The following is an 11842-nucleotide window of genomic DNA, read 5'->3' on the forward strand; positions in this document are numbered from 1 at the left end:
CAATTTCACACATTAAAAAAAATATATTTGCGGTTTTCCCTTAAGAATTTGTTACAAGTTTATGTAGTATATTGTTGAAAGCAATAAATATCTTGGGATTCTTCTATTTTTGTGTGTGCATGATAAATAATAAAATACTTATTCTAATATTTGAAAAAAAAACAACAAATGTTAAGTTTCATGGCAACTGTCACTAGAATTGCCTTCAGAGCCCTTTTTGTTTTTCCGACGATGTTATCAAACAAATACTCTATCATTTATTTGCATAATGAATATATATTGAATTTGAATATGAACTATCCCCAGCTATAACAATTAAACCGACTGAGTCACTACGGTATTTATAAATATTTCTTATCTTAATTCTATAAGCAAACAACTAATAAAATGACAAACGGATATAATTAACCTGTTTAAATCTAACTGCTCCCGTAGAAATAAAAGTAATTTATTATCATAGAAAAACTATAATTTTCATCCATTTCCTCCATAAAAACAACGTAATCCTTTTAACCAGTTAGCTACTAAATTAAAGTTAATAAAAAACACATTCTGATATGTACAGCGATACAAAGTAATATAAATTTTAATATTATGTAAATTTGGCAGCAGATTTGAGACCTAGATCGATATAAAGTATCATAACTTAAACTGTTTAATCTAGAATTGTCGCCATTAGTAAATATATGGAATGTATCTTATTGAAATTAATGTTTTTTTAATACTAATAGTGTTTTATAACTTTACCTGTATAACTAATGGTATCGAGAAGCAGTGGGCGTCTCCTAAAAGCGATTGTGAATTAGGTTCCCACTATTTTTTTAGCTTCACGCTTTACCCCGGTAGACAGAAGGGAACTAGTGTTCCCAGGCTCCACCCAAATTTCGAGACATTACGTATTAAATTTAGGAACTCAACGGCACGCTTTGTCTTGTTATCAGAGCGAGTATATAAAAAATATATTTTATTCTCTGGAGTGAGAATCGAACCATCACCTATCACGTTTATAATGCGTAATATATTATACGCTACGCCTGGTAGGTCTTTCTGTAATAATCTCACTTTCTTAGTATTCATTAATGATATTCAATCGTTCTACTACATACAATGTTTCATACTAAATTTAGATGTTGATATGAGTACGTCAGACCAACATCCAGTTCTAAATTTTATTATTTTTATTTTTTATTAAATTAAATTTATATGAGTGAAATTTAAATAAAAATTTTAATTTTTAATCAATATTAATTGAAGACATAGCTTAAAAATGAAACTTAACGGCATCTTATATTAGCATATCAGTTTTATATACTTTGAAATTAAATGGTTGTTAGTGTTTTGACATATTGGTGACAGGAATAACACCTTTATGAAAGTTTTTAGCAAAATGCTAATGTAAGTGGAGACTAGTGTAATTATGTTTGCCAAATAAAATTATGAGGCCGTCGGCACAGCGTCTGACTTTAAGCGCGGCGGTTGTGGGATCGGTTCCCAGTCGGGTAATGAATTATTTTCAAATTTAAAATTGGATTTATAGTAGGGAAATTAAATAATAAAAAGACATACGGAAAAGCAGCACAGAAGAAAAGAAATTGTAGATTTATTTTTAGTAATCCAGGGAAAAAGGATTCTAAATACAAAAATTTGCCCAAAATAAGATTTGAATTCACAATCACCTAGTTTCTAGGTTCGTCGGGACCCACTTATCGGTTGGAAAAATATTTAAATATTCAAATATTTTCATACAAAATAAAATATAATCTTATTAATAAATTAAAAACAAATTAAGGCGATTTCTTAAAAAGAATTCAGTTATTGATCATTATTACTATAACACTATTTTTAGTGCCAATTAGAATCTTTTATGAGGAGAATGCAAATACTATATACAGTAAAGATTTTTATTTTCCACTTTTTTATTTATTTATTCAAATGACTTTAGCCTATGCTACTTAATTCACTAGTTTGGCCATATGGAATAGCTTTTAATGGCTTTACTTAAAACATTATTTAATTAATTAATTAAATATAATGGAAAGTTGTTATAAACAAAATATATTTTAAATTAATATTAATTAATAAAATATTTATAGTGTCGCATAGTTTATTTTTTATTTATTTTATATTATCATTTTCCGTTAGATTTTGAAATAGCAATAGCTATAGCATTACCATTTACACTATAAGAATTGCTTAGAGCTGCATTTTTATTGCAGTCGTCACAAGGTAAACCGTTGTTATTATCAATTAGCTTTTCGAGGTTATGGTCTGAGCCAAAATCATGGTGGTGGTGGTGGTGGTGTGGGGGGTCCCAGTAGATTGGAGGTGATGGAGGTGGGGGTTGTATTGGAGGCCAGTAGTTTTCTGAAGGTGGTGGAGGTGGAGGATGTATCGGAGATCCCCAGTAGTTTTCTGGAGGCGGTGGTGGAGGTGGAGGTGGGGGTGGAGGTGGGGGTGGAGGCGGTGGAGGCCAATAAGGTTGGTCTATTGGTGAATCGCACCCGTAGGATCGTTTTAGTCTTTGAATTAGGACGCCATCGCCATCTGAAATGATTTTTGTTAATTATAAATTAATTAATTACCTTGTAAATATAATAAATATATTTTTTGAAAGCAAAAACACAAAATATATATCTTGCAGCACTTCTTTCTCACATCTTTCATATTAAGGACAACAGGCATGTCTACTCTCCGTCCAGTATAATATTGCCTCTTAAATGATCGAATATTACGCTTTGTCTTTCAATATCGATTTCAATAACCGAGTACTGACTGATATATAAGTGATCATATCAGCCCTTCTTCTTTCTATAACCAATATTGGTCACGTTATAATATAGGAAAATGGTATAAGTTATAACAACTACAACGAATTAAATCCAAAAAAACTATTAAAGAAAAGTCTAGAAAAATAATAAATAATAATATACTATGTAAATATTATACGTACCACGTTCCACGCTACGAGCAGAACATTGTACAAGAACAATAGCTAAAAAGATGTTACTAAGAGGAACCATTTTTTATTTATGGCAAAAACTAACATATTCATTTTATATATATATGAAGATCAATTGTCAAAATATGAAGAATAAGTTCCTGCATCATACTGTGCTAATAGCTTGCGTACACTGGCACGTGTGAATTGATTTGGTTAAGTAAATATTGTACTATTCCATGTCTTTCTTTACGTAATATGTATTGTTTGGGTTTGTTCAGTGCTAGGTAATGTCCCTATTCATAATTTTGGTAATAATTTATAATCTAAATTATTAGGAAGTGGAAACCTGGGAACCTAGTGTTAAGACACTCTATTCCCCACTTATCGCCAAGTTCTCGAGGTATTCGGTGTTGAGTGGTGAAACTCAACGCCGCGATTTTACCATAGCGGGTAAAGGTATATATTAAATATTTGATTCTCCCGAGTGGGAATCGAACCCACAACCGTCGCATTTACAGTCAGAAAGGATCACGACGGTCCTATTTGAAAAAAAATGTTCCCAGGTTTCCTTTTAAAAAAAAATATAAGACACATAAATGAAATTGCTAATATTTTTTTGTTATTTAAACGGATAGAATCTAACACTGCGTCACTCTCTCTTTTCCTTAGTTCGACTTGGACATATTAAATGCTTCAACAAAAAAGCTCAATGCGGCATTTCGACTAAGCTCCCCCAGAATACTTGCACCTATCTATTTTTTTATATTGTAATAAAACAGTAAAGTGATGTGAATTTCCTTTTTTTTGTATGAAACCAGCATTCTTTAGGAGTGCTTTAACATGATGGCTTATTTCTTAATTAAAAAAGTCCGCGACACTAAATATATTTTATAATTAAATCATAAAAAAATCAAATGATATTTGAGCGTTTTTTATTTCATACTGAAACCTACGAGCGAAAGTTATTCCATCATCAAGAAATTGTAACGAAAATAAGTTTTTATATCGTGTAATTTGGATGTGAACCTTACGAGAAAATATAAAATTAAAGTAATTCAACACTTCGTTTACGCAAGATGCACCAGTCCTGTGCCAGTAATTTCCCGAACTTTATCACTACTAGATATCGCTGTGCTAAAACAAGTATCTCTCATTTTTACAGATAAGTTCTCAGCCCTATCGATGTTTGTAAGTCTATGTTCCAGTCCCGCAGGGAGCTCCCTCACCGCCAACGACATCCTCTTAAGCAGCCTGAACCCCTTTTTGAAAAACATTTCAGGTTTAACCATAGACGAAGTCGGTGAAGATTATAATTGTAGTATTATTTTGTTAATATTTAAGAATTAAGTAAAGTTCTCAAATTAAAGAAATACAGGTAAGATTCTATTCCTTCTCTCAAACTAAGGATTTGTACTTTTTGGAGCCATATTTTTCGTTCGTTAATATATTTGTTAAAAATTTCTTATATTGTGTTGGTTGTTTTGGTTGTTTTCTGACTTGGTCACAATTACGAAAACAGTTATTCATGATTTTATGTATAAACTAGCGGACTCTTTCAACCCCTTATTGGCACTCTTAGGGGGTAAATTCTAAAAAACCATGAAACACGTATTCAATTAAATATGTTTAAGAGTCTGAATTTCAAATTTTATAAAAATCGGTGTCGATTTAATTTTTTTTCCATACAAACTTTCAACCCCTTTTTCCTCCCTTTAGGGTTAAAATTTTGCAAAATCCCTTCTTAGTAGATGTCCAGATTACGAAAGTAAACATCTGTCAAAATTTCATGTTTCTATCATCAGCGGTTACGGTTGTGCGTGCGTCTTACCTCAGTCAGTGAGGACAAGTCCTTTTATATACATATATAGATATAATCAATATCTTGGTTATCGCAGCATAATAAAAGTACTATATATGAAAATATATGAAACTGCGAGCGGGCCGCTAGTCTATATATAATACTAAATTGTTTATAATACTTTTACAACAGACAGACTGAACAGACTTTTGAACACAAGCACTATTTAACTGACATAATATATGTATGCTAAACATGTCACATGACTTGGTTGCTTCACAATATGAAGATTGCTGATATTTAATATGAAGATCACATTTATAAACGTTTAATTATAATATTATTAATTATTATATTTAGAAAGCATAGGCATATTAATAAAATAAACATATTGTAAACACAATTTTATTCAATTATTATACTCAATAAGTGTATACAATTATCTATTCATCGAAAATTCACTTTTATATTAATTGTTGTTAAATGACATTAATATATGTATAGCATAACAATATAATGACTAACAAAGTTCGGTTAAATTAATATAAATTATCCTCCAATAGCCAAAGAAATAGCGTTGCCATTGTAACTTTTAGCGTTGCTAAGAGCATAGCTACTCTTTTGACATGTGCTACAACCCGCCTTGTCAGCTGCTTGTAAGCCTTGTGATGCGAGATCTAGGGCTCCATTGAAAGCGGAATAAGTATCACCATGAGATGCTCCGCTTGTGCCATCAGCAGATTCTTTTTGGCCACCACTAGCGGAACCACTACCTTCTGCTGCAGATTGTCCAAAGTTACCTCCAGATTGGAACTGTTGAGAACGACTGTGTCCACCGTGATAATGTGAATTACTATAACCTCTGTTACCATAAGCTAAACCTGAAGATATTCCACTTCCAGCACTAGACAATTGACCTTGTGATTCTGCTCCAGCTTGATTGTTATTGCCTAATCCAGCACCTAATTTTGAGAATCCAGAACCTTGAGAACCATCAAAACTTCCACCATTTCCGAATGATGAGCTTTGTGATTGAGCATTCTCAAATTCCTTAGAACTAGCTTGTTGGTTTCCGCTCAAACCTCCATGACCTAAGGAACCTCCACTATTTTGCTGACCTATATTTAGACCCTCTGAGAAATGAGCTTCTTTATAATGTTGGCTTTCCTGAGAACCTCCATGATTTCCAGAAACTCCTAAAACAACTCCAGGTGCTTGACTATTGAAACCATTATTTTGTTGTCCATGACCAGAAAAGTCATTATTAGCAGAACTGCTTGCAAAACTTGAAGAATGAGATTTATACTCTCGTGACTGACCTCCAAGACCACTAGAGCCAATGTTGTCAGATCCTCCACCAAGCGATCCACTACCAGCTAATTTACCAGCCACAGAATTACTATTAGATCCGGAGAATCCAGCTTGTAAGCCACCCGATAGGTTTTCTGCTAAGCCACTTCCAGATGATTTAATTTGTCCGCTGTATTGTACGGAGCCGCTTCCAAAGGATTTGCTATTGAATTGCCCCAATTTCGAACCAAATTGACTAGATTGACCTAAATTATTGCTTGCAGCATCATCACAGTTTTCAGATTGTCCACCAGAGGCGTCTGCAGTAGCTAAAGCTAACGCTTCACCGGCAGCAGGAGGGGCACTGTCTGCTGCAGCGGAGGCGCCACTAAAGACTCCGTTAGATCTTCCACCATAACCACGGGAAACTCCACTCCAATTATGAGTTTGGTAAAGGAATGGTGGAGGAGGTGGAGGTCCAGGAGGAGGTGGTCCAAAGAAGATTTGACCACCATAGTGAGGTGATCTCACTTGACGATAGAGATGTTCAACTGTAAGAAAAAATAATAAATTTAAATATTTTTTATAATAAACGTTTAGTTTAGATCACTTTAGTATACAGAGAAAATCTAGCGATATATCACTCTTTTCTCATTGTTTATGTCGAATAAAAAAATGATTATATAATAAAAGACAAAACCCATTGAAACAGATCTCTCTGTGTGTTATAAGATTGATGTGTATCTGTGTGTCTGGCTGTAGCATCGTAGCTCCTAAACTGATAAACCGATTTTGATTTTTTTTCTAAGAAAATATGCCGTTTGAAGATTATCAGCTCTTTTAGCTCTTTCTGTTTTTTTACTATTTAGAGACTTTTTAACAGGGTTTCCTAATTGTCCAATCGACAATTATTAAAATTTGATCTCATAAACAAAAAAAACATACCTGCATTTCCATAAACTGCACAATGTGCATTTAACACACAGACACCAAAAATTAAAGCTATGAACTTCTCCATCGTTACCTAATTCTATTCTGATCGAAAACTGAATAATTTGTCAATATATAGCATTTGAAGTGTGATAAAAGGTTTTCTTAGAATATCCTGGTACAACATCACTAGCGAAACGATAATTCCTTCAGTAAACATATGACTTTACTTGGAAAAATCGCAATACTTTGATATGAAACTATTCTATTTAATATAAAGCATAAATAAAACTATTTAAGTAAATCACAAAACGTGCTTACTTACGTAATATGTTATAAATAGTATGTCAATTGAGTTGCCGACCGCAGCACCGTTTGCGTGGACCCCATCACCCTTCCCAAGCTACTCGTGCTATTAATTGTCCTCCACTGTCATTCATATTTGCAGCAGGTAGGAAACGAGAAAGTAGTGTCAAAACACCTCGTTCCCCACTTTTGGTCCTTAATAGATATACAAAAACTTTAATTCAAATCCGTCCAGATCCAGAGACTTGAGTGTATAAACAAGAAGACAGACATATTTTGGAAATATATATTTATTCGTTAATACAATAGATTCGTTATTCATAGACTTGGACGATCGACTATAAATGAATTATTGTGTAAATATTCAATTTTTATGAAATAATTTTTGTATCCTTTTATCATAGTATAATACATAAGAAAATTCATCAAAGCCATGATGACATAGTAGGTTAATATCATAATACCTGACCATAAGCAAAATTGGTGTAAGCTCTATTTCCACTCGGTGGAAAGTTTTTCATTACCTGAACGCTCTAGCAAGATAAAAAATGGCGTTTAGTTTAGTAAAGCATGAACTGAAAATAAAAAAGACCGGTATTATCTATATATATAAAAGGACTTGTCCTCACTGACTGAGGTAAGACGCACGCTCAGCCGTAACCGCTGATAGTAGAAACGTGAAATTTGGACAGATATTTACTTTCGTAATCTGGACATCCACTAAGAAGCGATTTTGAAAAATTTTAACCTAAAGGGATGAAATAAGGGTTCAAAGTTTGTATGGAAAAAAATTTAAATCCGCACTTATTTTTATAATATTTGAAATTTAGTTTTTTAAAAGTATTTAATTGAACACGTGTTTCATCATTGTCTAGAATTCGCCCCCTAAGGGTGCAAATAAGGGGTTGAAAGTTTGTATAGTTTTTTTTTTAAATCGGCACCAATTTCTATAAAATTTGAAATTCAGACTCCTAAAAGTATTTAATTGAACACATATTTCGTGGTTTTCTAGAATTCTTTCCCTAAGGGTGCAAATAAGGGGTTGAAAGTTTGTATGGAAAAATCTTTAAAACGCCACCGATTATTATAAAATTTTAAATTTGGACTCTTAAAAATATTTAATTGATTATGTGTTTCATGGTTTTCCAGAGTTCACCCTATAAGGGTGCAAATAAGAGGTTGAAAGTTTGTATGGAAAAATCTTTTAATCGCCACCGATTTTTATAAAATTTGAAATTAAGACTCTTACAAATATTTCATTGAACACATGTTTCGTGGTTTATTAGAATTCACTCCTAAATAAGCAGGTGAAGCTGCGCGCGTCCGCTAGTATTTTAATATATTTAATATTTTGCGGAATTCCGCTAGGATGACAGGAAAAGGCAATATGAACTGAATGTCTGATGACTCAACACAGTGATTTTATTTTTAGTTAGTTTTAGTTTTAGCGAGAGAGACAAATGGAGCAGATGTCACACGCTACGGTCTCTGCATTTCTATTTCACCTCGCCCATCATTATCAACGGTTTCATACATGCTATCAGGGGGTGGATTACTTTTTTACATCCAGTCTTTAAGTATCAATGATACGGTATTCTCGAAAGTCAACCGAGGTCTTCTCTTATCTCTTCTACTAATGATAAAAAATAAAAATAAATCAGCTTCATGCTGTATCCAGCACACAGTAGGGTAAGCAGAGGGAACCTAGTGTTAAAACACTGCGTTCCCCACTTTCCGCCGAATTCTGGAGGCATTGCGTGTTGAGTGGCGGAACTCAACGCCGTGCTTTGCCTCGACACCAGAGCGAAGTAATGGAAATATAAATAAACTTTCAATTTCCTTGAGTGGGTATCGAACCCACAACCTGTCGCTTTAACAGTCACATATTGTGCGCCCGCGCCACTAATCATTCTTGCTCCTTGCGCTCTCAGAAATGTTATACGTTGTCTAAACGTAAACGTTATCTAAATTATGTTGCCCAAGATTGTTACTGTATTTATTAATATTTTCTATTAATGTATCTATTAACATTAGTCTCGTTGTATCTAATATTAGCGGACTCAGGCGGCTTCGCCCGCTTGAACTACACGAATATTTGTTAAATATATTTATGAAATTATTATCAGTTTAGGGGATGAATTCTAATAAACCGTGAAACAAGTGTTCAATGAAATATTTTTAAGAGTCTAAATTTCAAATACGGAGGTAAAGCCGCAGATAGAAGCTGATGTGTATTAAAATTATATGTTTTAATTTAAAAAAATCGGAAGGGGGATTAAGTATTGCGGGCTACGGAAAATGTAGAGTACTATATTTAAAAACACTTTATTGCACAAAGAAAGTACATACAATTGGTAAAATTTAAAATTATAGTATAAAGGTAGACTTATCTATAAGTGATCTATTCGTATTTAATTAATTTATTAGCAAAATAATAATATATATATATATAGACAACTTATTAAAAAATATATTATAATTATTTATGATAGTACCTTAAATTACAAATTAAATAACAAACATCACATTAATATAAACTTAAACCCGTTTGAATTAAACTAAAATCATACAAAACATCACTTCTTGCCAAACGATGAAGCTGAAGCTTGAGATGGTCCTCCAGAACCACGAGATATGCTAATACTTTTGGCTATATTGATACTGCCTCCTGAACTTCCAAATCCTGGTTGACTTGGAAATCCTGAATGTCCCCCAAAACCTCCTTGACCTCCAAATCCTGGAGGTCCTCCAAATCCTGGAGGTCCTCCAAATCCTGGAGGTCCTCCAAATCCTGGAGGTCCTCCAAATACTGGAGATCTTCCAAATCCTCCCAATCCAGGACGTGAGATTCCAAAGCCGGGATTATGTCCGTAGCCATTACCTGGGTACGAAAGACCGAAACCAGGTCTCGACTGTCCCCCAAACCCGCCAAAGCCTCCCGCTGATGCTGACGCACCAGCACTGGCTTGGCCAAACTGCGGTGATCTTCTTAATCGCAATTCTGTAATAAAACGCAGTTTCATAAAGTTTTTACATCCTATGGAATACTATAATCGTTACTGCTACTAAATTTCTTTGCGGTTCAGGAGATGTTATGATAAATTATTAAATTACTTTAGTATTCCTATTCCATATACGAGTATTTATTTCATGGCAAAAAATATGTAAAATAGTAAAATTTTATTTTTTTATACAATTATTGAAATTCTATGCTTACCGGCGCCTACCACGGCAATTAGCAAAATAAATGCCAAAACACAAAAATTATTTAACCTAATCATTTTTCGAGTCTTATCTATGAAATACTGCGACAAGCTTTGCTTCATATTTGCTTATATACGACCAACACAATATGTATTTAGCATATAATGTTGAATCGCTTGTACAAATATTGTAATAAATCAATGATCGCAAAAAAGACCCATTTCCCATAATAATTTTATGTTACTAAGTATAACAATAAATGATAAATGTGAATACATATAGTATGTTCAGTATGTTTTTAGAGTGCATATTGAAATAATAAACATCTCATTTTTAGGGTTCCATAGTAAACAAGAGGCACTTATAGTTTCGCCATGTTCGTCAATTTACACACCAGAGGAGCTACACCTGCGTTGGCAGCCTTTAAGGTTGAGACAAACGCGCTTTTTGAAGGTACCCATGTTATATTGACCTGGAAATACTGCCGCTATGCCACAGTTAGATGGCGGAAATCACACAGTAGTAGAGTGCCACGTATTCAGATGTTGTGGATGCGTTTTTGACGTAACGTGCATTCCTCGCCATGGATGTTCCCTAAACAGGAACAATCAGTGTTTTAGTGTGAAGTATTGCCTCGCTGTGCCGATGATCCCCATTTATAGGGTATCGTTAGTTAAATCTTCCAAAAATATTGGTGGTGTACGCGTATTTTTCGATTTAGTGAATCATTAGAAATTCAAACATAACAGCCGTAGTACCTATATGTAACGAAGTTAAAAGAAAACTGTCACACTTAAGTTGTCTTTACAAGTTTATGTCGTCGACTGATTGCATTTTACTCGAAAATTTCCAACTACTCTATAAAAAACATTTAAACCGTGCATACAACGGAAAACTCCATCAGCGAATCCGACTCATACTTGGTTGTTCTAAAAACTACGTAAACCTTCATTGTGCATATGAATTTCTTGCTCTTTTAGATGTTAAACTTTGACCATTAAATCATTCTTTACGCTTACACTTACGTTTTTCGTTTACGCTTATATGCTTAATATAAATGCGTCCATTATTTGTTACTACAGAGAAATCCGATATAGAAATTTGAAATCTACATTGTATTGTGCCTTAGACTAAAGTAGATTTCCATTTAAACTACGAGGCTAATTAAATAAGAGCAATTTATTATTAAGAGTAAATCATAATTTTATATTCCCTAAAAATCGCAATATCATGCTTATATAAGTAAAATTTTGACATCTGTAATGGTATGTAATATAGTTAAAAAAATATTTGCCGAAACCCGGGATCGAACCAGGGACCTTTAGATCTTCAGTCTAACGATCTCCCAACTGAGCTATTTCGGCTATATGTAT

At 33.4% G+C, this 11842-nt stretch overlaps 3 protein-coding genes and 1 non-coding gene across 5 annotated transcripts; all 4 read right to left on the minus strand.

The window, feature by feature from the left end:
• Positions 1–1887: 1887 nt before the first annotated feature.
• Positions 1888–3052, minus strand: LOC146535967 (uncharacterized). Its single transcript, XM_085191857.1, has 2 exons — positions 2951–3052; positions 1888–2544 (listed from the first exon to the last, which is right to left on the minus strand). The coding sequence occupies exons 1-2, from the start codon at positions 3018–3020 to the stop codon at positions 2129–2131; spliced, it is 486 nt and encodes a 161-aa protein (XP_085047983.1). The 5' UTR covers positions 3021–3052; the 3' UTR covers positions 1888–2128.
• A 2078-nt stretch (positions 3053–5130) lies between these two features.
• On the minus strand, positions 5131–7087 carry LOC146535968 (uncharacterized). 2 transcript variants are annotated; one of them, XM_085191422.1, is made up of 3 exons: positions 6975–7087; positions 5870–6580; positions 5131–5821 (listed from the first exon to the last, which is right to left on the minus strand). In XM_085191422.1, exons 1-3 carry the CDS (start codon positions 7045–7047, stop codon positions 5289–5291), a joined length of 1317 nt encoding a protein of 438 aa, XP_085047548.1. In that variant the 5' UTR covers positions 7048–7087; the 3' UTR covers positions 5131–5288. The 2 variants fall into 2 exon arrangements, with proteins under 2 accessions (XP_085047548.1, XP_085047547.1); XM_085191421.1 differs by having other exon boundaries at positions 5131–6580.
• A 2753-nt stretch (positions 7088–9840) lies between these two features.
• On the minus strand, positions 9841–10587 carry LOC146535969 (uncharacterized). Its single transcript, XM_085191773.1, has 3 exons — positions 10483–10587; positions 10063–10266; positions 9841–10008 (listed from the first exon to the last, which is right to left on the minus strand). The coding sequence occupies exons 1-3, from the start codon at positions 10544–10546 to the stop codon at positions 9842–9844; spliced, it is 435 nt and encodes a 144-aa protein (XP_085047899.1). The 5' UTR covers positions 10547–10587; the 3' UTR covers position 9841.
• Positions 10588–11760: 1173 nt separating this feature from the next.
• TRNAF-GAA (transfer RNA phenylalanine (anticodon GAA)) lies at positions 11761–11833 on the minus strand. The gene has a single exon. It is a non-coding gene; the product is annotated as a tRNA-Phe (tRNA).
• Positions 11834–11842: the final 9 nt, after the last annotated feature.

This window comes from Heliconius melpomene, chromosome 10 (genome assembly GCF_056956725.1).
Source record: "Heliconius melpomene rosina isolate 202511_hmr_F chromosome 10, ASM5695672v1, whole genome shotgun sequence".
NCBI classification, from domain to species: Eukaryota; Metazoa; Arthropoda; class Insecta; order Lepidoptera; family Nymphalidae; genus Heliconius; species Heliconius melpomene.

What these genes read in the sequence shown, in the direction of transcription:
- LOC146535967 (XM_085191857.1), bottom strand. Translation starts at nt 3,020, where the DNA reads ATGGTTCCTCTTAGTAACATCTTTTTAGCTATTGTTCTTGTACAATGT. An exon ending in TGCTCGTAGCGTGGAACGTG is followed by an intron (nt 2,545 to 2,950) that starts GTACGTATAATA and finishes AAATCATTTCAG; the next exon opens with ATGGCGATGGCGTCCTAATT.
- LOC146535968 (XM_085191421.1), bottom strand. Translation starts at nt 7,047, where the DNA reads ATGGAGAAGTTCATAGCTTTAATTTTTGGTGTCTGTGTGTTAAATGCA. An exon ending in TGCAGTTTATGGAAATGCAG is followed by an intron (nt 6,581 to 6,974) that starts GTATGTTTTTTT and finishes TTTTTCTTACAG; the next exon opens with TTGAACATCTCTATCGTCAA.
- LOC146535969 (XM_085191773.1), bottom strand. Translation starts at nt 10,546, where the DNA reads ATGATTAGGTTAAATAATTTTTGTGTTTTGGCATTTATTTTGCTAATT. An exon ending in AATTGCCGTGGTAGGCGCCG is followed by an intron (nt 10,267 to 10,482) that starts GTAAGCATAGAA and finishes GTTTTATTACAG; the next exon opens with AATTGCGATTAAGAAGATCA. An exon ending in ATCTCCAGTATTTGGAGGAC is followed by an intron (nt 10,009 to 10,062) that starts CTCCAGGATTTG and finishes GATTTGGAGGAC; the next exon opens with CTCCAGGATTTGGAGGTCAA.